Source organism: Globicephala melas, chromosome 1 (genome assembly GCF_963455315.2).
Source record: "Globicephala melas chromosome 1, mGloMel1.2, whole genome shotgun sequence".
In the NCBI taxonomy this organism is placed as follows: domain Eukaryota; kingdom Metazoa; phylum Chordata; class Mammalia; order Artiodactyla; family Delphinidae; genus Globicephala; species Globicephala melas.
The window spans coordinates 186,929,084-186,953,215 of NC_083314.1; the positions used below are offsets into that span (position 1 = coordinate 186,929,084).

A 24,132-nucleotide genomic window follows, 5' to 3' on the forward strand; every position below is an offset into this window, starting at 1 on the left:
ATTTAAAGGAAGGCTGGCCGGCCTGTCCCCCGCCTCTCACATCCCTGCCTCCTCATGTCTCCAGGCCCGGGTGGTACCCGGCTCCCCTGGGAAGCTGGAGCCGGCAGCTGAGGCACCAGCTAAAACACGGCCTGGATGTCGAGGAGCTGACGTCACAGGACCACAAGCATCTCTGCATTGAAATGGACCTGAAGGGAGCCCAGGGCAGCGGCTCGGCCTCCCGGAGCTGCTCAAACGCAGCGTCCATGGGGAACGGAGCCCGGCGGGGCCTGGGGCCACCACATCAGGCTTACCGGCCGGGATGCGGGGATGCCGCGGCCACCATGCGGGTGACCTCCGACCTGCATCGCTGAGGCCAAGAATGGGTCCAACGTGAATGCTCACGGGTCCCAAGGCCTGGGCACTGTGGCCCGGGGGGAGGGGAAGGAGAGAGGCCTGGCTCCGGTCAATGAGGCAGCGAACCCAGGTCAGGAGGTGTGTCTTGATGCTGCTGCTACTCGGGGGGGTGGGGGGCCAGCGGGAAGGGCAGAAATGGGGGAACCGAGCTCCCAAGGAGGCAAGTATCGGGGTGACCAGCCTGGAACCGCACCTGCTCCAGGCTGAGGTGGGAGGTGGGCCCCCCACGCGGCCTGTGTCGTGCCGGCCGTGGCCAGAGTGGACCCCGGACCTCCGACACCTGCCCCAGGACCCACTACACCCGGCATCCGGCCTTGGCCGGCTTTAGGCTTCCCTCCAATTCCAAAGTCACGAGGGGACTCGGCTCCCCTCCCTGGAGCCCCTAGGGCTTGTGCTCAGGCTGTGTGGCCAGGCTTCACGCTGGGGGCACGGAACATGCTGGAAACTTCTCTCCCCCACCCTCAGGCCTCCCTCCTCTGATCGATTCTAGGCAGGCAGCCGGCTCAGGAGTCTACGCTTACCTGTGTTCCCGACAGAGTCCGCGCCAAAGCTCTGGGTCTGGGCTCCAGCTCCTTCCCTTGCTCCGGGCGGAAGTCACCGTGGAGCTTCTCTGACCCGCATCGAGTGACCGTGCGAGGGTGTTTGAAACTCAGTACAACTCCAGAAGCGCCAATGGAGTAGAAAGTCCCCAGAAGCTGTGAAAGTACCCATCGAGAACACCTCGCGGTAGCACAGCCCTGCTCCCCCGCTGCCGTACTGGGGCTGCTTCGACACCACACGGCAGCCGAGAGCCCAAGACAGAGGCTAAATGGCCCAAAGAGCCCCAAATATTTATCGTTTGGCTTTTACAGGAGAAGCTGGCATAACCCTAAGACTATAAAATCGCGGAACCATCACATCCACAGTGGGCTTCGATGGGAAATGCAGATTTATCCTGAGTCCAAGGGGAGAACCCGCAAAAGACGCGTTGGTGTCACCGCTGCTGCCGTCAGCCATCTCTCCTCCAGTCATTCCAAACACCCAGCTTTGCAGAACTCTAGAAAACCCAAGCTGAACCAGGAGACTGCATTTCACCGGAAGTCCATTTTAGGTGGAAAAGTAGCTGTTCCGGGTTATTGCAGATAATTTGAGACAAAGCTGAACGGAACTGGATTTTTTTCTTTTTTCTTTTTTTTTTGGTCATTCTGCAGGGCTTGCTGGATCCTAGTTCCCCGATCAGGGATCAAATCCGGGCCCTGGCAGTGAAAGCGCAGAGTCCTAACCACTGGACCGCCACAGAATTTCCTGAAACTGGATTGTTAATAAAACAGTACACACACCTATAAACACCAGGCAATGGCAGGCGTCCGTCCTCCTGGAAGGATTCGGTGGTAACCGGTCCACCCACACCTGCTCGACCGCCTGGCCCACCCCCAGCCCCCCACCCACGCTGGGCCTCGCTCTCGTCCTCTCACTCTGAGGACGCTGGGTGGCCGTGAGCGCACGACGGGGGCAACTTCCTCGCCCTTGATCCACCAGCGGGGGCAGGGGAGGCGGCGAGCTGGGTACTCGGCCCGTTCCCGGAGCCCTTCTAGCTCTGCTAGTGCCCACACAGCACCCAAGGGGGCGGTCACTCCAGACCCCTTTCACAGCAGGGGAAACCAAGGCACAGGAAGCTGCCTCACCTGCCCGGAGCCGGGGTTTGGACCCGGCAGCATGGCGGCACCGCCCTCTGGGCTCTCACAAACACGCGCGTTCAGGAGCCGCCACCATCGCACGGAGCGACCCCTGGTTTCCCTGGTGGGTCGTGGCCGCGGGAGACGTGCCCCAGCCAAGGCCCCTCCAGGACCAGCTCTGCTTCTGGGTGGTCGCCCAGCGTGTGTCCGGGAGGCACGCGAAGCTTCAGAGCCAGAGAACAGGCGGGACAGCAGCTCCGGGCACAGCGGGTGGGAGCGTGAACGAGAGAGGCGGGTGGGCAGGGGGCCCAGCCTGAGCCCCCTCCTCTCCCACAGCCACTGGCGGGGATGCCCCTTCCCCCGCAACCCACCGTGGCCCCTGCAGCCCATGGCTGTCCCCACCAGCCCCAACCCGGCCCCACTCCGTGGTCACCACTCCTCTGGGCTTCCGGACGTACATGCCCAGGTGAGAGCCCAGGTGAGTCTCCCTTCCGCTCACTCTCCCATAGGCTGACTCGCGTGTATCCAGGTACTTGCCTTTAACACCTCAGGCTGTGAGAGCTTTCTGGCCCCAGAATAGGAGAGGAAATGGCTTGGGGCCCAGCTGCAGGGAGGGCAGGGCCAGGCTGCCACCCCCACGCCGCTGCCACTGATTGGGAGTAAGAGGGCGTCGGAAGCCCCCAAAGGCCTGGGGTTCCTGACAGGTGAGGAAGCCTGGCCCAGCCCACAGGGGCTGGCAGGGGGCACAGCTGCAGACAAAGCCAGCCGTCATCCTCCTAGCCAGACACCACCTCCAGACCTGAAGGGTCCTGGCCCAGATACAATCTCCCCGACCCTGGGGGTCCTGCCCTGGGTGCCAGGCTCGGCCCCAGAGCCACACAAGGGCCACCCAGGTGACAAGCAGGGTCCTCTGCAGCACTGCCTGCCCCCCTGAATGTGGGACGCCTCTCCCTGGGAGCAGGCTGGAGCGGGGTTCCTACACCAGCCAGCCCACCCAACAGTCCAGGGACACCTCTGTCACTTGAGCGTGTGGACAGGCCGGGACCCATGACACGAAGCACACAGCCTGCCAGCGCCAGGTTCCCAGGACCTCGCAGGACACTGGCGGCTTTTAAGACGGGATCCAGCACCAAACCCCCAGATTTGCATTTTCTCCGAGGCCTTTAAGGACTGAGAAGCCCGGCTGAGTCCAGACCCGCCAGCCCTGCCCCGGCCGGCTCCTGGTGTTGACGCTGCAGCCCTCCTTCCCACACCCCTTCCCGGGGGTCACTCGAGCACCCGCAGTGTCCACGGCTAACTCCGTGTGACAGGGCCTCCAACGAGACTCCTCCTCCAGGAAGCCCTCCTGGGGCCAACTTCACCACCCACAGGGACACTCCCGAGTGACCGAGAGGGCTTCGTTTATTGCATTTATTCTGCCCTGTAAGTGCCCCCAACTGTCCTTTAAAACACTCTGAATAACCACTCGCTCCACGGAGGTCTCAGCGCTTTACAAACAGTGTCTGATTCACAGTCCCATTACCCCGTTTTACAGGTAAGGAAAGGCAGTAGCTAACGGGTTCGTCATCTGCTCCACTGGCAGAGCTGTGGCTGCTGCCTGGACACCTGCCTGATTCCCAGCCAGGCACACACAGTCACTACCCAACATTCCCAGTGAGGCCGCCCTGCTGGGGGCTCGCTGCAGCTGACAGTCACCCCCAGCCCCCAGGCTGGAGTCGGGTCCCTGGGAAGAGCCCCTGTGGAGGAGGGGCCGGCAGGAGTGGCCCACAGGGGTCCGGTCACACTGAGGGGAGTGCGGCCAGATGTTAAGGACAGCGGCCGTCGGAGGGGGCCGACGGGGCAGTGGGCAACAGGACCCCACTGTCCTCGGGAGGGCTGAAGGTCTCGACCATGCTCAGCCCCTGCCGGGCCTGCTCCCTGCGGGAAGACCCACGGACGTGCCACCCAGACCCGCAATCTGTGTGCGAGCAGCCGGCCCAGGCGGTGCCCCTGACCGCCAGCCTGGCCGCAGCACAAGCTTCAGCCCCCAGGTCCCCGTCCCCACACCTCTGCGTGGGGCCTGGTGTGAACCCGCCTTCCACCATCCGATCCAGGGTCCCACCCCTCAGAGCTCCGCACGGGACCCCGACCCGAACACTGCGAGGGCCCTGGGCTCCCTGCAAACCTGCACAGCGTCTGTCGCAAAGCTCCATGCCAGAGGCCCGCAGGGACCCTGTGCGCAGGGCACCTCCCGGGGGCAGACCACACCCACAGGGTGCGGGGGGATCGGACCTGAGTGTAGTCGATTGTAGGGGGCTGGGTGCTGGCCCGAGACATGTCCACGCCTAGACCCTGGAATCTGCAGATGGGACCTTACCCGGAAAAGGGTCTTCACAGACGTGACGAAGTAAGGGGCTCGAGAGTGGCCCTATATCCAATGACATGTCCTTGTAAGAAGAGGAGGAAAGACAGGCGGACACAGAGGGGAGGTGCCCATGAAGCCAGAGGGAGGAGTGTGCGGCCAGAAGACCCAGACCTTTCTCCCCCGGAGCTCCCACTGCAGACTCCGTCTCCAGCTGTTCTGAGCTCGGGGTACCAGGTCGCGCAGCCCCAGGACCTAACACGCCCAGCAGCACCGCACACCCCCAAGTCCCCGTTGCCCTGCGCCAGGCCTCTCCCTCCCGTCGGGCCTCGTGGCTGCAAGGACAAGTGGCCCAGCAGAGCCTAGAACAGGCCACCCAGTGGGCACTCAGGGACCCTGCCCGGAAGGGGCCCGGCCGCCTGCTGGCCCTGCGCCCTCCCTTCCTGATGGGGGTGGGACGGCAAAGGGGAGGCGAAGAGGGTCCCTGACGGGATCCCCGCAGCGCCCGGGTGCGACCCTGATGCTCACTGCGGCAATCCCGGCGGGGACCGGCCTGCCGTCTGTCACCGTGACTGTATGCTCTGAAGGAGCCGCGACCCAGGCCCGTGTGCGGCGCATTCTCCCCATCCCCGCCGCCCCCAGGTACGACATCTGCTGCATCTCACAGGCTCCCCGAGTCCCGCTGCCCGAGGGGCAGAGCAGAGACCTGGGTCTGCTGCATCTCGGGCCCGAGAGCTTTGGCCACTCACATCTGAGACGGGAGACGCGTCCAGCCAGACACCCAGGCCAACACCACCGGGGACACAGCTGTACGTTCTAGACGAATCAAAGACCAGAATGCAAGAAACGAAATATTTCTTCCATTTGGGGGAGCCAGAAAGGAAAATGTGAAACAGGTTGAAACGCACAAAAATCCAACATGAACACTTCCGTGTGAGCAGAGGAGGACCCCCAGCGGGATGGATGACGCACAGAGGGCACCGTGAGGTCACAGAGCCCCTCTGTGCTGCCACCACCCTGCGCTTGGCCCTGGGCTGCCCGGCGCCCTTGCCAGAGCCAGCAGGTGGCCCTCCCTCAGGCCCCAGTGCTGCCACGTCATTCCTGGACTCCAATAAGCCACCCAGAGCCACCACCTGCAGGTCCCACCTCCCCCGGGGAGGTCACCAGCCAGCCCAGCTCTCCCCACACACAGCGCCCCGGAACACCCTGGAAAGGTGCTTCCGCTTGGTGGGAGGGAGCCTCCCGGTCTCCCAGCTGCCATCAGGACCCTGCTGCTGACAGCAGGGAGCACGTCCTCCCAGCTGAGCCGACGGCACATTCACCCCCGTCGCCTGCGCCTCACGGGCAACGCAGGGCAACCAAGCTCTGCTTGCGCAGGACGCGGAACCGACAGAAGCCAGAACCCTTTAAGGTGGGGCGTCTCCCGGGCCCTGCCGACAGTTTATTCTGATGATGCTTCAACATACACAGACTTGAAAACTTCTCTGTGCTGTGGCCAGAACAAAATGACCAATTCAGTATCTTCAAAACCTATAACCTGTGCATGAATGTCCACGATAGCCATGACGCAGAAACAACCCAGTGTCCAACAACAGGTGAATGGATACATAAGGTGTGACGAAACACCCAAGGGGGGACGTCCCTGGTGCCGCAGCGGTTAAAACTCTGCCCTCCCAACCATCAGGCCCCACGGTAAGTCTCGATCGATTTTAAAGGACAGATATCATACAAAATATCTTCTGCGACCACAGCAGGATCAAGTTAGAAATTAACAAGAGGAGGAAAACTGGAAAATTCACAAATGTGTGGAAATTCAACAACACACTCTTAAACAGTGTATCAAAGAAGAAATCACAATGTAAATTAGAAAATACTTAAAGACAAACAAAGACCAACATACCAAGACCTAAGGGATGTAGAGAAAGCGAAGCTAAGGGAGAAATTTACAGCTATAAATGCTTCCCTTAAAAAGGAAGAAAGATCTCGGGGCTTCCCTGGTGGTGCAGTGGTTAAGAATCTGCCTGCCAACGCAGGGGACACGGATTCTGGCTCTTGTCTGGGAAGATCCCACATGCCACGGAGCAACTAAGCCCGTGTGCCACAACTACTGAGCCTGTGCTCCAGAGCCCGTGAGCCACAACTACTGAGCCCACGTGTCTCAACTACTGAGCCCACGTGTCTCAACTACTGAAGCCCGCGCACCTAGAGCCTGTGCTCCGCAACAAGAGAAGCCACCGCCATGAGAAGCACGTGCGCCACAACGAAGAGTAGCCCCCGCTCAACACAACTAGAGAAAGCCCGCGTTCAACAAGAAAGACCCAACGCAGCCAAAAATAAATAAATAAAATAAATTTTTTTTAAAAAAGAAAGATCTCAAATCAACAGCCTAACTATACGACTTAAGAAACTAGAAAAACAAATAAAACCCAAAGCTAGCAGAAGGAAATAATAAAGATTAAAGTAGAGATAAAACAGAGAATAGAAAAACAATAGAGAAAAATCAGGGAAACCATTTTTGTTGAAAAGATCAACAAAACTGACAAACTTTTAGCTATAGATGGACTAAGGAAAAAGGAAAGGCTCAAGTTACTAAAATCAGACATGGGAGTGGGAGCATGACCACTGATTTCACAGAAGTCAGCAAGAGACTACTATAAACCACTGCGCACCAGCAAACCGGATAACCGAGACGAAACGCACAAATTCCTAGAAACACAGAAGCTACCAAGACTAAGTCACTAAGAAACAGACAATCTGAATAGACCCATAACTAGTAAGGACAGTGAATCAGTAATAAAAAAAAAGCTCCCCGACAAAGAACAGTCCTGGACCCGACAGCTTCACTGGTGAATTCTACCAAATATTTAAAGAAGAACTAACACCAATCCTTCCCCAACTTTTCCAAAAAACTGAAGAGGGAACATTTCCTAACTCGTTCTAGGAGGTCAACCTACCCTAACGCCAAAGCAAGGCAAAGAGACTACAAGAAGAGAAGACGAAGGACCAACGTCCCCTAGGAATACTGACACAAAACTTCTCAACGGAATACTAGCAAACCAAATTCAGCAGCATATTAAAAGGCTTATGCACCATGACCAAGTGGGAGTTATTCTTGGAATAAAAAGATGAACAATCAATCAATGTGAACCACATTAACAGAACAAAAGAAAGACATGAGCGGTCATATCAGTGGATGCAGAAAAGGCATCTGACAAAGTAGAAAATCCTTTACCATAAATATATTCAACAAACTAGGAACAGGAGATACCTGGCATGTTTTTTCCCATACTACCAAGCTATGAACTCAATTCTGACACCATCTCCCTGCAGGTAGCGTCAGACCCCACAGGGTAAGGGCTCAGTCCTACAAGACTGCCCACCACCCCACTTCAATGCCAGTTGCCAGTCCAGGTTGACACCTGCTTCTGACCCACGGCTATAGACGAGGCTCACAACCCCCTCCTCAATTCAATCAATTTGCTACAGCAGCTCACAGAACTCAGAGAAACATTTAACTTCCCAGATTAATTCAGGAACAGCCAGAAGGATGCACAGGGCGAGGCACGGGGAAGGGGTGCGGAGCTTCCGCGCTCTCCAGGAGCCGCTCCCCCAAATCTGATCTGAGAGCTCTCTGAACCCCATCCTTTCGGGGTTTTATGGAGGCTTCATTGCATAGGCACAGTTGATTAAATCACTGGCAGTTGTTGGACATTAGTTCAACTTCCTGCCCCTCACCCCTCCCTTAAGGTCAGGGGGTGGGACTGAAAGTTCCAAGCCCCTAATCTCTTTGTCTTTCCAGTGACCAGCCCCATCCTGAGGCTATCAGGGCCCCCACCCTAAATCACGTCCTAATGAATGACAAGACACTCCTATCACTCAGGAAATTCCTAGGGTTTTAGGAGCTCCTTGCCGTAAACTAGGGACAAGGACCAAGTACATTTCTCATACCCTAGAAACCAGGAAACCACCTCAGTACAAGAAAAGCCATATAGGAAAAACCCACGGCAAACATCACACTCAACGGTGAAAGACTGAAAGCTTTTCTTTCAAGATCAAGAACAGACGAGGATGCCCACTATCACCATTTCTATTCAACAGAGTACTAGAGGTTCTAACCAGAGCAATTAGGCAAGAAAAAGAAATGAAAAGCATATAAATTGAAAAGGAATAAATAAATTATCTCTGTTCACAGATGACATAGAAAACTGATTCCACAGAAACGATGTGAGAACAAAGTCAGCAAAATAGCAGGATAGCAAGTCAACACATAAAACTCAGTTGCATTTCTATATCCTCACAGTGAGCAACCCAAAAAGGAAATTACAAACACAGTTCCAGTTACATTAGCATCAAGAATAAAATACTTAAGCATATATCTAACAAGGAAGTGATAGACTTGTATGCTGAAAACTATAAAACACTGCTGAAAGAAATTAAACGAGACATAAATCAGTAGAATGACATCTTGTGTCTATGGATTAGGAGCGTTAATATCGTTAAGATATCAATACTACCCAAAGTGATCTGAAGACTCAATGCAATCACTACCAAAATCCCAATGATGTTTTTGGCAGAAAAACATCCTAAAATTCTTATGGAATCTCAAGGGACCCAGAAGAGCCAAAACAATCTTGAAAAAGAACAAAGCTGGAGGACTCACACTCCCTGATTTCAAAACACACTGCAAAGCTACAGTAATCAAAACTGTGGTACTGGCATAAAGACAGACATATAGACCAATGGGATAGAAGAGAGAGCCCTCACACATACGGTCAAATGATTTCCAGCAAGGGTGCCAAGACCATTCAATGGGGAAACGACAGTCTTTTCAACAAATGGTGTTGGGAAAACTGGATATTCACATGCGAAAGAACAGAGTTGGACCCTCATCTAACATCATATGCAAAAGTTATCTCAAAATGCAGCAAAGACCCTAAACGTAAGATCTGAAACTATACAACTCTTAGGAGAGAACAAAGGACAAAAGCTTCCCAACGCGGGATCTGGCAATGACCTCTTGGACATGACACCAAGGCACAGGCAACAAAAGCATGCACAGACGAACTGCACTTCATGAAAATTTTATCATTTTGTGCATCAAAAGACACAATAAACAAAGTTAAACAAACAAAAAAAACCTCACAGAATGGGGGAAAATGTTTGCAAATCATATATCTGATATGGGGTTAATATCAGGATATGTAGAGAATTCCTAAAACTCAACAGCAACAAAACAAACAACCCAATTCAAAATGGGCAAAGAACTTGAGTAGACATTTCTCCGAAGAAGACATACACGCGGCCAACAAGCACATGAAGAGGCTCAACCATCACTAATCATCAGGGAAACGAAAATCGAAACCACAGTGAGATGTCACCTCACACCCACCAGGATGGCTACTATCAAAAAACCAGAAAACAACAAGCATTGGTGAAAATATGGGGAAATTAGAACCACTGTGCACTGCTGGCGGGAATGTAAAATGGTGCAGCCACTGCACCACGGCAGTTGCTCAAAAAATTAAAACTAGAGCTACCCTATGACCCAGCAATTCCATGACTGCATGTATACCCAAAAGAACTGAAAGTAGGGTCTCAGAGATATTTCTACATCCATGTTCATAGCAGCATTATTCAGAGTAGCTAAAACACAGAAGCGACCCCATGTCAGATGGATAAACAAAACGTAGTCCATGCATACAATGGAATATTATTCAAACTTAGAGAGGAAACTCTGACACCTGCTCCAACGTGGATGGACCCTGAGGACACGATGCCGAGTGAAATAAACCAGACACAAAAGGACAAATTCTGTGTGATCCCGCTTCTGTGAGGTCCCTGGAGGAGTCACACTCACAGAGACAGAAAGGAGGAGGGTGGGGCCCGGGGCTGGGGGAGGGGTGGGCAGTGAGTGTCTAATGGGGGCAGAGTGTCGGTTTGGGAAGATGAGAAAGTTCTGGAGACGGATGGGGATGATGGCTGCATAACAACATGAATTCAGGTTATATCAATGAACTACACACTTAAAAATGGTTAAGATGATAAATTTATATTATGTGTATTTCACCGTGATAAAAAAAATTGGGGGAAAAAAAAAGGACTGAAGTTCTGATACACGTTACAACATGGATGAAGTTCAAAAACATCACGTTAAGAAGCCAGTTACAAAAGACCACTTAATATCTATTCCATTTACATGAAATGTCTACACCAGGTACCTCCGTAGAGATGGAGCAGTTTGGTGGCTGTCAGGCACTGAGCGGAGGAGCTGTGACTGCTCGTGGGCACGAGGTTTTCTTCCTGAACGTGTTTCAGAAACGGCAGAGGTGGTGAACCTACTAAATGCCACTGAATTGTTCAGTTTAAAGTGGTTAAAATAGCACATTTTATATTAGGTGTACTTTACACCATTTTTTAAAAACCCTATAGAACCGATTAAATTCAGGCTGACAACCTGCACAGAAGGTGCTGGAAGGCGCTTTGCTGCCACGAACACAGGCCCGGCCGGACATGCCCAGCATGACCTTGAGGCTGCATCTCTGCCGCGTGTCCCTGTCTGGCAACCGCCCGTCAGACCCGCCAGCATCTGCACGCGGTCCTGACCCGGGTCAAGGGTGCCATTTGTCCCACCAGCCTGACCCTTCTCACTCGCCCGGCCTCAGTGAACACCAACGCCCACGCAGGTGCCAGGATCACGCCTGCACCCAGACCATCGGGGGACCAGCGCAGGGTGGTCCTAACTGCCCAAGGTCAGCATCACGACCGAGCTGGACAAGCAGAGCCAGGGAGAGGACGCCACCCCCACCCTCCGTCCACCCCATCCTCCACCTGCGCGGAGAGGCTGCTGGAATGTTCCAACAAAAGCGAGTGGCCCGGAGCTCGGAGCCGCCCCTGGTGAGCATCTCAAGGACCTGCTCACGAGTGGGGATGGCCCCACATTCTCCGCATTCCCCCGCGGTGATGCAGCCCCTGCCCACACGTCAGCCCACGTCCCTCTCCGGCAGAGACCCTGTGACTCCCACGACCCCAGGAGGGCACAGCATCGGCTGTGCCGACCCCCATCACCATCCCCTACATGAGGCCCCAGACAGGGCGGCGTCCACGCGGGGATGAAGCCAGGAGGGCACCGAGTCGGGGACAGAACGGGCAGGTCCGAGGCCCTCAGGGCGGCACTGCTGGGGCCCTGGCCTGAGCTGATGGCCGGGCAGCCAGAGACCGAGATGCAGAGATGCTTGGGCGACCCCCGCGCCGCACGGGCTGCTGGCGACGGCTCTGGGCAGACAGACAGCCTGTCACTGTGGTTGAGAGCCATCAAGGGGGCAAAGAAACGAGCTGGGGGACCCCTCGTACAGAGCACAGTGGAGGGGACCCTCCTTCCAGCTGGAAGGTCTACCTTATTTTATCCTTTTATGTGTCTGAAAAGACAACGTGAACTATCAAAAGTGTGCCCCTTCCATGAGACATGGGTACCCCGGGGCGGGGGGTCACGGGGAGGGGCAGGCAGCCCCGCGGGGGATGGGGAGGCCCACCCGCCTCCGAGCCCCCCACCACCGAGCTCCTCTCTGGCCACCTGGGGCTCCTGCGGGTGGGCTTCTGCTCATGGGGTCTGCTCCCAGCTGGCCGCACTCCCCACCCCCGCAGTGTCCGGCCTTGAGCCACGTCCTGGCAGGTCCAAGGGCCGCTGGCAGCGAAACCGCACATGCGCACAGGAGCCTGCTGTCCTGGACGGGGCGGGCGGCGGCCAGGAAGTCTTACTCGTGGGACTGACTCCCCCCCGCCCCCCCGTCCACCTTCTTAGGGCGGCTTCCAGGCCTCAGAAGCTCCAGGCTCGCCCCCCACCTCTGGCTTTATCTACCACCAGCGGATATCTGCCTCCCAGCCAGGACGCACTGGGACTGCTCACCCACCCCCCAGCCTTCCCAGACCTGCCCCTCACGTCCGTCCCCTGGGGCAGCACCTCCTGACGGCCCCTGGGCTGCTGCTGCCTCTTCAGACTGCCTGCTCCACTCCCGCCAGGGCTCCACGATCGGGATGTCTCCATGGCCTTGCTGACTGCTCCTCCAGGGTCCCCTGTTCTCTTTGGGAGACCCCGAGGCCCGGCCCTCATCACTGGCCACACCCTCCGTGGCCTCAACAACCTCCTCTATGCTAAGGGCTCCCAAATCTCTCTTCAGCCCCGACTGCTCCCCGAAATGCAAGTCACGCACCCAAGTCCGGCCTCTGCTCAAATCTGCTCCCACCCCACACAGGACGCTGCTGGCACCCAGAGGCCGGGCCCAGGGACCTGATCCGGAGCCCACCCTGGGACCCCTGCTGGCAGGAGGCGGAGCCAAGTCCCCCTAACCGAACAAGCGGCCACCGGGGTCCAGAGCCCCTCAGCACCTGGCCAGGGCCCGAGGAGGGTCTGGTGGTTGGTGTAAAGTTTCTCTTCGCCCCATCCAGTGGGGGCCCTGCCCCGAAAGACGAGGCAGGGCACGCTGTTCATCGGGGGCCTCCGGGGCGTGGTCAGAAGCTCTCCTCCGACCCACGGCCCCTGGGACTCTATCTTCAACCAACAGACCTGCCGTGGAGGAGGAACGGATGCCTCCCTGGGGGGCCCGGTATGGACTGGGAGGGGCCGATGACTGGGGGTGGCCGCAGCTGGGACAGACACACGGGAGCAGTGTCCACCCATCCCAGCCAGGCCCCTTCCCGCCGGGGGGCATCAGGGCTTCTCCTGGGCTTTACCTCATGGCATCACTGACCAAGCCGGTGCCCTGTCTGATGGTGGATACACCCCTAGCCAAGGGCGAGGACCCCAGTGAAAACCCCACACGAGGCCACACCCGCTGCCCACTCTGCTTTCAGACTGTTTGCGAGGAGCACCTAAGCCTCGGGCCACCAAGCTCCATCCTCCCCCGCCTCGCAGAGCAGACACGTCAACCCAGCACTGTGACACAGGTCATGGGAGAGGCGGTACTCACTGTCTTCTCCCGGACAGGGCATGCCTGGCTCCTCGGGGATGCTGGGGAAAACTGCACAGAGAGACAGAGAGAGACAGAGAGAGAGCGTCAGTGCCCACTGCGGCCTCGTGAGAAGTCCTGCTGGGAGTCAGGCTGCCCGTAGAGCCCCCGCTGCGATGAGAGCCTGCTCCTGGGAGACGCTCATTAAGGCAAACCCAGCACATGGATGTGTGCCAAACTCCCTTTGACGAGACACGGAGCTGCACGGAATAATTCAGGGGGAAAAGCAGCCAGAGGGGTCTAGAGAGCAGAGCCGTCCCAGGAGGACTCCTGATGTATATGGATAAGTCCATACGGAAATGGGAAAAAACCGAAATTCCCTCGAAAACTGACTTTTGAAAGCACATTTCGGTCCACTTCTTTACACTCAAAATGGAGTTCAAAATTAAGCGTGGTAAGATATACCCTGGGCTTCCACAGTAAGTTACTAGGAAAGGTTAAACGTATTAAAACCTAGCTCAAATGACCTTTTTCTTAATCTAGAAAATAGAGTGAATTTTGAAAGTACCAAACCTTTCACTGTTGAGTCAACACAGACGTGCTAACCACCACCGTGCTGCGGGCGAGCATAGGTTTGACGTTCAATCCACGTTCATACAAAGGACAAACTAGGTATTTGAACCAACCACGAGTCCAGCATCAGAGAGAACGATGGTCCAACAGAAAACCGTGGACAGGGGCTTCCCTGGTGGCGCAGCGGTTAAGAATCCGCCTGCTGATGCAGGGGACACGGGTTTGAGCCCTGGTCCAGGAAGATCCCACATGCCGCGGAGCAGCTAAGCCCGTGCGCCGCAACTACTGAGCCCGCGCGCCACAACTACTGAAGCCCGCACGCCTAGAGCCCATGCTCCGCAGCAAGAGAAGCCACTGCCAACGAGAAGCCCGCGCACCGCAACGAAGAGCAGCCCCTGCGCGCCGCAACTAGAGAGAGCCCGCACGCAGCAACAAAGACCCAACGCAGCCACAAATAAATTAATTAAATTAAAAAAAAAAAAAAGAACACTATAGATGGTTTCGTGCGCCGGTCCTGGCTCTTGGGCTCAGCCGTCCGCGGCCCCCGCCTGACTATAAGCTGCACCAGAAGTGGCTGCAGAGAGGCAGGGCGGCCACAGCTGCCAGAACTATGCTCTCTCGGCAGACACCCTGCGGAACCCCAAAGTGCCGGGGGCACAGCCTGAAAACCTGCGATTTAAAGACGACAGCAAAGAACACTTCCCGCAACTCAACTTCTACACCGCGCTGAGCTTAACCAGCGGAGGGAGGCTGTGAGCCTGCAGAAAGCCACGGGGAGGGTCTCATCTGCCCCGGCGCAGGGCTGCAGCACTGTCCCTGCTCTGCCAGCAGGCACGTGGGCCCCAGGCCCTCAGAGCTCCCGGAAAGGTGGGGGCAGGTGAGCGATGCCGCCCCCAGGAAACGAGGGCAGCGAGGGCTAACCAGCTCCAGGACCCGGGCTTCTCCTTACAAGTAAGAGCAATTTTATCTGGGTTAATAAAATGTAAGAGAAAAAAACCCCATCGCATCCCATCCCACATCCTTACATTCTCGGGCATCCTAAGATCTTAAACCGCGATCCTCCACGTGGCTACTGGTCTGACAGAGCGCCCCCGCCCCCCCCAACACACACACACACGCACATGCACACACACACACACGCACGCGCACACACACACACGCACACACCCTCCCCAGACCACCCTCTGGCCGGCACTGACCGTGAAGGATGAGCCCTTCGTCCTTGCGCTGACAGGACAGGCGGAAGGCCTCCTCCAGCTCCATCTGGGAGGACACAGTGCAGGGGTCACCTGGTGGACAAGAGACATGGATGAGGCCACCGCAGGCCCAAGGCAGAGGGGTTCACGGTGGCGGGCACCCGAGTTTGGGAGGGTAGTCTCACTGCTTGTGACCAGCTGCCCAGCCTGACCAGCAGGTCACCCCAGCCAGGGCCCGACAGCAGAACCAGTTAAGCCTATAAGGGCAATGAGTTCACCCACAGCCTGAGAAGGCCACGCGGGGAGCTAAGGCGTCCTAGGTTTCCCGGCCAGGGTGAGAGTAAGCACACACTTAGCCAGTCCTAGAGCGGAGGGAAGGGCTCCTTGCCCGCTGCAGCTGGACAGGGGCACAGATCCACAGACAGCCAGCGCCCCACGTGGCCAGGTGCCTGCGGGAAGGGGCACGGCCAGAGACCTGCCTGCCCCTTGTCCAGGCTGAGAGCTGCCAGGGAGCTCCTGGATGGTCTCCCAAACCCTCAGCTTTCTCCGAAGTGTGTCCAGCAGCAGGAAAGAAGGAAGTGGGGGGGTAGAGAGGAGGGAGGGAGAGGGAAGGAGAGATGGACCCTGGGGCCCCGGCCACCCTTACCCTCCCCACTTCCCCGAGAAAATGAAGAGCTCAGCTTCCAAATCACCCAACAGAAAAACCCGGGATATGGGGAAGGAAGGTCACGTAAGGAGGGTAAGGAGCCGTGCAAGGTGTGCAGGAGACCCTGCAGCCTCTCCCTGGTGCCCAGACCAGAGCTGGCCTTGCGGGGGTGGGTGGCTCCCCCTCCAAGGGGCAGCTCACCCCCCACCCCCCCGCCCAGTTTGTCCACGCACCTGTCGCAGCCTCTTCCCAGGAAACAGCTTCCAACGACCCCAGTGGGGAAGCTGGTTAAATTTAACCGGTTTAATTCCAAGGTCGTCCGTCTCCCCCAGAAGGGGCTGCGCACAGATTCAGAGGTTCACAACCCGCCCGACACGCGCCCAGGCGCTACCTTCACTGTCCACCCACTTGAGGGTGAGCGGGTGGCCCTGGTGGAGGTGGCACACCTCCCGCACCTCCTCACAGAGCTTGTCAAAGGTGGTGGCGGAGTCCAGGCTGGTGATCAGGATGTCCCTGGGGCAGAAAGGATGCACAGGTCTCACCATGGCGCACACATGAAGTACTGATGATTGATTAACCAAGTTATTGACCAAATAAATGAAGCAATGTTGTCCCCAAAGAGAATATTACAGCCTCTCCCCAGAACCACTGCCCGCAGTCTATGCAAGTTACCACCACGAGTGCCCTTGTGCAGAAAGGTCTATCTGGTTGCGGGGATGTGCCTCAGCGGGGCGGAAGGACCAGGGTGGGCGCGGCAGAAAGCACCGTCCACCCCCCGTGGAGGCCAGGCAGACCTGCTCGGACACCGGGAGTGAGGCTGCCAGCACGGTCACCCAAGAAGGGTGGAGCGGCTGGACACAGCCTGTTCAGCTCAAGCCCACCAGCCTCATTACACCGTCCCCCAACCTCCATGGCGCCAACAGGGCCACGTCATATACCTTCAGAAGACGGGAAATGGGGGCGTGGGGGCAGAAGGCGGTAACGTATTAATCCAAGGCCGCAGCTTCTTGAAACCCTGGAGGGACCATTCGACCGCCTTTGGTGCGGCCACAACAGAATTCCAGGTTCGGTTTTTTGGAAAAGCCAGTCCCAGAATGTCACTGCCTTTTATCTTTTCATCCAAAATAGGGAAGCAGAAGCTGGATCACTGGAGACAGCTCAGGGACTCACGGTCAGCCTTTGAGGGCTGGCCCTTCGGGGGTGAGGCAAGTCAGCACGAGGGACACGCTCGACCCCCCCGAGGATGGGGGAGGGGCATCCCCCCCACCACGCACTGTCCCCTCCCGTCACCCACCACCCAAAGCAGGGCTGGCACTGACTCGGCTATGCTCACGGAGACTCTTAGCAAGAACCACTTTAGGATACGCTCAAGTTTTGGGGAAATTCTGCCAGCATCTGACACCACAAGGGTGTGGAGCGTACGAAGAAAGACGTGAAACATCCTGTGCAAGAGAAATGCAGAGTCTGCTTGGCGCTAACACCGCTGGCTTCGGTCAAACGTGTGTTTATAAGAGTCTCCGTCCACCAGGCAACAAATCCAGGGCCACCAAGACCTGCCTGCTGGGCGCCCACCACAGCTGGGGCCCGGCCCACGGGTCGCTCACCCTAGCGGGTGGGGGGATGTGGCCCCCAGCCAGCCACCCCTTCTCGTTGGAACTGGCCCCATCTGCTCACAGACCCACAGCACCTGTCCCCGGGGCCCCAAGCTCACCACAGCCTGCGACGTCTTGGCAAAGCAAGGCACAGAGGGCTCACACGGCTCATCAGCGGGGGCCCCAGAGACCAAGCCCCCATCGCACCCACCCCATCATCCTGGGGTCACCCAGACTTGGTACCCACGCTGCCCACACTCGCCAACGACCCAGCATCCACCAGTCCCCCTGCCACAGGGAACTCTAGAAGTCAGTCTGCCATCCCTTCACCTTTGACCTCTCCCTGCCCCATGACCCTCCTCCGCAGTTCTAACCCCACGTGGCAGCTAGTCCCCCACCCCCCAGCATTTCAGGGCCTAGAGTTCAGGTGGGCAGCTCCCCAGTGGTTTGGAGGCGCCCCTGGGCCCCAAGCTCATCACCCAGTGACAGCACTGCAGCTCTTCCCTCCAACGCATGACCTTGGCACCAGTGGGGAGGGACTGTCCCAACCCCCGGCCAGACCCCTGACCACCACCCCTAATGTCATCCCAAACCCGAATCAAGCGGCATCTCTGAGCAAACGGGATCCTGAGGCTGCCAGCTCAGGGCGCCAAGACAGAGCCCCGGGCTGGGGCAACAGCCTGCTGGATGGCCCCTCCCGGGACTCCTGGGTCTGCCCAAGCCACGCACCCAGGCCCGGGCTTTGCACACAGCAGGCCCTCAATAAGAGTTCTGGAAGACAAGCTTGAGCTGCAGAGAAGGAAGATGCAGCCAAGTGTTCCTGTGATCTCAGAAAAGCGGGCAGAGCAGGGTCTCCAAACCCAGCATGCATCACCTGGAAACCCCCTGAAAACACAGAAGCTGCCGGACCCCCGGACCCACCCTCATTGTCTGGTGACTGCACACCCTCCAAAGGCCCAGCAAGCGAGGGGGAGACGGTGATCTCAAGCCTCTGGAGGGCCTGGGGCAGGGAGGGGAGGGGATGGGAAAGGGCGAGGGGAGAAGGCATCCCCCCAGTGGGGGCGGCTGACGACCCCCTATTTTTAAGAACAGTGTCTCCACATCTGATATTCAGTTCTTGGAAGATGCTGGAAACAACGCGGAGGTAGATGAGTCTTTGTTCCAGGAAATGGATGACCTGGGGCTGGAGGGTGATCCAGACTGCAGTCCTGCCGACGGGAGAGGGACTCGACCGACTAATGGACTAGCTCGTCTTCAGAGAGGCTTGACTGCCATCGCATCTGTGGCCATGCTAAGAGGGTGCTGAGTTTCCTTTCTCTTTTTCTAAGAAAAAATAATTTTCAGGAGAATATTCTTCTGATGGCTTTCAGCACTGAACTTAATAAGCTAATCTTAAAATTTCAAAAAAAAAAAAAAAGAATAGTGTCTCCAATGTATCTGACCCTCAGCTCCCAGCCCTGCTGGTTAAAAATAACCTGCAGTGGCAGCACAGAGAAAGAATTTCACTCGGACCCACGGGGTTTGGATAAGTGAGCGCGGAGCGCAGCGGACACTTTCCGGAGCCAGCATCAGGTCAGCGCCCGCCGAGGACTGTCTCCCAACTCAGACGCCAGACTCTCTCGTCCCGGCTAGAGGCGCCAGTGCGGAGCACTTTAGGGAAAGCACCGGGAGGCGTGAGGAGCTGGGATCGAGGAGGAACGGTCAGCCTGGGGCAGAAATGAGGAGGGTGGGAGGGAGAGAAGGAAGAGTGGGACGAGGAGGGAGGAAGCCGCAGCAGGGAGGGGAGGGAGGAGAGGGAGAGGACTGCGAAGGGGCAGAGGAAAGGGGAGGAGGGGGGAGGGGAGGGGAGGGGAGAGGAAGGAGGGGAGGTTGGGACGGGAAAGAGGAGGGAAGAGTATAGGGTGTGGCCTCATCGCCGGGAAACCAGACTCAACAGGTCACATTTCCCCCGGTAACCAAAGCGCTCTCCAGGGGCCCAAGCCCGGGGAGGGGACGGACAGGCAGCTCAGCCAGAACTCCCTGGGGCTCCCTGAACTCTGCCCACGGCAACTGCCTGGTCCGCCTTTCACCCCTGGCGCAGTGCCTACTTGAACTCGTCCTGGGGGAAGGTTGGGGGTCTGGTTCCCACCTGCCCCCTGGCCTCTCCGGGTGTGGACTTCCTCTCACTGAGGATCACCTCTGATTTTCAGTCACTTGTTGCTCTATTCCATGGTTCCAGGAAGGGAAGAGGACTGTCTCTGCTGTACGGCAGCCATTCCTTACCCTCAGTGAGCCAAGACCCTCGGACCAGCCGAGGCCCAGGACCTGGCTGACACCTCACCAGCTTCAGTCTGCAGCCCACCTTGCCAGCCAAAAGACGAGACCCCCTCAGCCTCTTCAGGTGGGCTGGCCAGTCTCCCCCCCCCCCCAGAAATCCTTCTTCTGGGGCACTGCCACCAATTCCCCTTGCTGCTCCCTCCACTGCGTTCCCAGGTGGCCAGGCTGAGGACAGCAAAGCGGGCAGGAGAGGCCTGACTGACACCCCAAACAAGGTGTGCTCCCCAGCTCGAGCCCGAAGCCCCTCCTCCGGTGCCACTACAGCCGAGACCACCAAGTTCATCTGCGGGGCCAAGGTCCGCTCCGCTCCCCACTCCCCGGCAGAGGCGACCTTGGGAGCAGCCAGGTCCGATCTGGGGGCTCCCGGAGACCAACACCAGTGGAAAGAAGCAGCAGCAAAGGCTCCTACTTCTCCGACCTCAGTCTACACCGAGCGCGCAGCGCGGTCCCGGCCTCTGGGCGCAGCCCCTCCCCCCCGCCCCCCCCCCCCCCCAGGGCTGTCCCGACGCGACCGAGAGTCCAGCGAGCGCTCTCTGGGCCGGGCCAGGCGCTCCGGCCACTGACCCCTGCGGGCGCCGGCTCGCCCCATTTCACAGGGAGGCAGGTCGAATCCAGGCGCCGAGCGCGGACGCAGGGCCCTAGCCCTTCCAGGCGCCCTCCATTCGCGCGACCAGCCGGCTCACCGCACCTGCCCTTCACCCGGTCATGAAACGGTTCTGAAACTGAGAGCTGGTCGGGTACATTGGAAAAAGTTTAGGAAAACCTCGGTTTTTAAAACCTGCCAGCAATCTTCACAATTTGACAAAAACTTTCGTCCTTACAGGCTGTGGCCTGAATGTTTCGGCCAACTTTCCAGGGAGAGTGTCAACACAGGCCCGGGGCTGCGGGGCGTGCCAGACGCCCGCCTCCCCTCCGGGCAAGTCCCAGCCCCAGGAAAATCTCGTCGGGGCGGGGAGAGACCCGCAAGGCCGCGCGCTCCGAGCTGGGCCCGGCGACCCCGAGCTAGGGCGCCGGGGGGCCAGTCCGACCCCACCCTGCCCGCGAACCTTCCCGCCGGTGACGTTCAAGTGCGCCCGGAGCGCCCGCTTCGCCCGGGGCCGCCTCTAGGCGCTGGCGCCTCCGGACCTCCCGGGACGCCCCTGGGCCCGGAGGGGCCTCGCTGTCCCCTCCCTCCCGCGCCACGGCCGGCTGCCCGCAGCCCTTGGCCTCCCGAAACTGCGACGACACGGTCGCCGACGGCCGGCGCTGTCGGGGGCAGCTCCCCGCGCCCGGCTCTGCCCTCGGCCCCGCCGCCTCGGCGCACACGCCCCCCGCCCCGGCCGGGCCCTGCCGTCGGGCGCTCGCGCTCACCCCCTGTAGTGCGCCTTCAGGCGGACGCGGCCGCCGCTCCCGTCCATCTTGCGGCCGGTCCTGCTGGGCATGGCGCGCTCCGCCGGCCGCCGTCAGCGCTGCGCCCCGGACGCTCGGGCCATGGCGCGGGGCCCCAGCGGCCGGGCCGGGGCGCAGGTGGGGTAGACGGCGGAACGCGGAAGGGAGCGCGCGGCACAGGGACAGATGAGCACCGCTCCGGCCAACTCCGCGGAACTTGGCGGCAGGCGGGGCGGGGCGGGGCGGGACGGGGGCGCGGCCGGCGCGAGCGCGCCGGTGGGGGCGCGCACGGAGTCCGGCGTCAGGCCTCGAGGGGGGCGGGGGGTGTCCGAACATGGCCGACCCGAGGCCCAGCCGGCGGCCAATCGGCGGGGCGGGCGGTCCCGGGGCGGAGGCGGTGGCACCTGCGGCCAATGAGGTCGAGGCGGGGCCGCCACCTGGGCCAATCCCCGGGAGACCCCGCGGCCGCAGCCCAATGGCGCGGCGCGGGGCGGACTACCTGTCGGGCGGGGCACGGCCCCACCTGGGGCCAATGGGGGCGCGCGCGGCCCGGCTCTGCCCGGCAACCGACGCCCCCTGTCTGCCCCGTGCGCTGGCCCCTCGGTGAAGTGGGGTCCCGGGGCCGGGGTTCCCAGGTGGGGCCCCTGCGCTGCGCTCCCCGGGAAGTTGTTGGAAATTCAAGCCTTCGGCCCAGCCCAGACTCGCTGAATCGAAACTCCAGCAGTCTGTGCTAACAAGCCCGCGTAAATCGGGTGAGCGCGAGTCTGCGAGCCGCTGGGCTAGGGGACAGCGGGGACGGGTCGCCCGTGACGAGTGCAGCCCGCCGCTCAGACCCTGGATTCCGAACGGCGATCGGACCGCGTGACCCGCGTCCGGCCAGCTCACAACTGCGGAGACAGACTGCGAGGAGCAGAGAACCCAGCGAAGGTCACGGTCGGCAGGTCCGGGCTCAGCGGGTTCTCCCGGCCGCAGCCGCCCTCCTCCTTCTGCGGAAGGTTTGTCTACACTCGCTAGCCTGCTCCTCTGCTCCAGTTCACTCCTCGGTTCGGGACAAGGAGGCTGCGTTTGTCCAGCTCGCCCGTGACCTTCACTTCTGAATCCACATCCTCTCTGGGTCTTCTTAACACCGTGCGTTTGCTCCGGACTGTCGCCTTAGGATAATACCCAGGCCCGCACCCACCAGGTGCCTGCATCCTGGGCCCACCCCTTACTGGTCGCATCCACAGGGGCCCAAATCTGCAGTCTGTGGGATCTCAGCTGGGCACCAGGTGCGCGCCCCGGGCTCAGGGATCTACAGACCCCTCATCCCTGCCGCCCCGCCAAGGCCTGTCCTACTCTGGGCCACACCCCTGTTGCCTCCCTCCCCTTCCCCACCCCACCCCACCCCACCCCCGACTCCAGTCCCGGCTAAGCCTTCACCACTCTTCACCTGGACAATTGTAAGGATTTCTCATTCACTCTTTCATTCCACAGAGCTTCCTGGCGCCTCCTAGTACAGGGTGCTGGTGTCCCTGGAGAACCACATGGACATAGTCCCTATGGTCATAGGACCCATATTCTCCCTAGAGATGGACACAGAGAAACCTGTTGACAGCCCACCTCTCACCTACTTAGGGTGCTGTGAACTCTCCGTCCTAAAAAAGAGCCCTCTGCGCCCCACAGCCGTCCACCCACCTGCCCATTTCTCTGCTCTTCTCGACAACAAACTCCTGCCCAGAGCTTTCTGCACCCTTATCTCCACTTCCTCTTTTCTCACCTCAAAACTCCTGGGGTTTCCTTTGCTTTCTCTCCCTCTTACACCCAGCCCACCACCATCTGCAGATCCTGGCAGCTCCAGATTCCTGCCGTGTCGACCACCTCCACTGCTGCCACCTGGTCCAACCTCAGTCCATCTGTGTCCATCTCCCTGCTGTTCAAGACCTGCAGTGGTCTGCATCGTCCTCAGGGACCCCAGGCCTTTCTGCCCGGTCTCGCGCCAGCCTCACGTGGCTCTTTCCACACCGGCCCCCTGGCTCCCTCCTGGCTCAGGGCCTTCGCATGTGCTGTGGCACCTTTGCCCAGACCCACACTTCCCTTGAGTCTCTACCCAACATCCCTGACGCCCGTGTCAGTCTGCTCCCGACCCCACCCCGTGGGCACTCCTCCACGCCCCGGCGTGGGCACCGAGTTCCCTGGCTGTCAGGTGCATGTGGAAGGGGAGGGGTCCGAGGGTTTGTCATGTGAGGGGAGCAGCGTGGCGCTCACAGGAGGGAGCAGGAACCTGTGGCCCAGAGGTGAATGTGTGGGATGCAGCGCCCTGTGCCAGCCCCTCACCTGGCCCCACGGCCAGCACTGTGGCTGTGTCCCCTGGGCCACCGGGAGCCCAGCCTGGCACACGGCCTTGGGCACGTCCTGACGGGCCGAGAAGAGCGAGATGTCCCACAGCACCACCCCCGCCCTCCGTCCCCCCACACACATTCTGACTTCCTGCCTCAGAGCGTGGTGAGGGCAGAGGAGGAGGGGCCAGGGGGTCCAGTCCTTGATGCCCTCTTCCCCCTGCTGGCAGCACGGGCTAGCGAGGGTCCCTTCTCTGGGCACCATCTCCTGGACATGCCCCATCCAAGGCCCCACCGGACACAAGAGCCCTTTCTAACCAGGGAAGCCCGGGTCAGGGTAGGAGCTCCGAGCATTCCAGCTGGCCCCGTGGGTGCTGTCCGCCGCCTGCAGACCTGAATGCCACATGGGACCCTCTGTCCTGGAGTCTGGAAGCTGGGTCACCCAGTACTGGTGAGGAAGTCCGAGGGGGGCTGGTAGCTGCCTGCTCAGGGTCAGGTGGGTTTGGAGAGTGGGGCCTCTGTTGCCCATGGGGGTTGGGGGGGAGAAAGGTGTATTCCGGGAGGGGAGGGGTCCCCCGCCTCGTCTAGCCCCAGGCCCGGCTGAGGGCACATGGGTTGCCTGCGGTGCCCAGACACTTCCCTGAGGCCGCCAGAGGGGGGAGGGTGAAGGACCCTCCCCCCACCAACAAGTTCTGCAAAACAACGACCTGCTGCCCAGGCCAGCAGACCCCCTCCAGAGGGCAGGGCCACTGAGCCATCCCTCTCAGGGCCTCGAGGACAGAGGGCTTGGTC

At 59.2% G+C, this 24,132-nt stretch overlaps 1 protein-coding gene across 1 annotated transcript in view; it reads right to left on the reverse strand.

Moving 5' to 3' along the window:
• PRKCZ (protein kinase C zeta) overlaps nucleotides 1-21,160 on the reverse strand; it is a 97,995-nt gene extending 76,835 nt beyond the window's left edge. Inside the window, exons 1-4 of the mRNA XM_030881003.3 lie at nucleotides 21,008-21,160; nucleotides 16,141-16,262; nucleotides 15,107-15,196; nucleotides 13,356-13,406 (exon numbers count right to left, since the gene is read on the reverse strand). Coding sequence (XP_030736863.1) covers nucleotides 13,356-13,406; nucleotides 15,107-15,196; nucleotides 16,141-16,262; nucleotides 21,008-21,078 — 334 coding nt within the window. The 5' untranslated portion in view covers nucleotides 21,079-21,160. The remainder of the gene's footprint in view (nucleotides 1-13,355; nucleotides 13,407-15,106; nucleotides 15,197-16,140; nucleotides 16,263-21,007) is intronic.
• Between the last annotated feature and the right edge of the window lie 2,972 nt (nucleotides 21,161-24,132).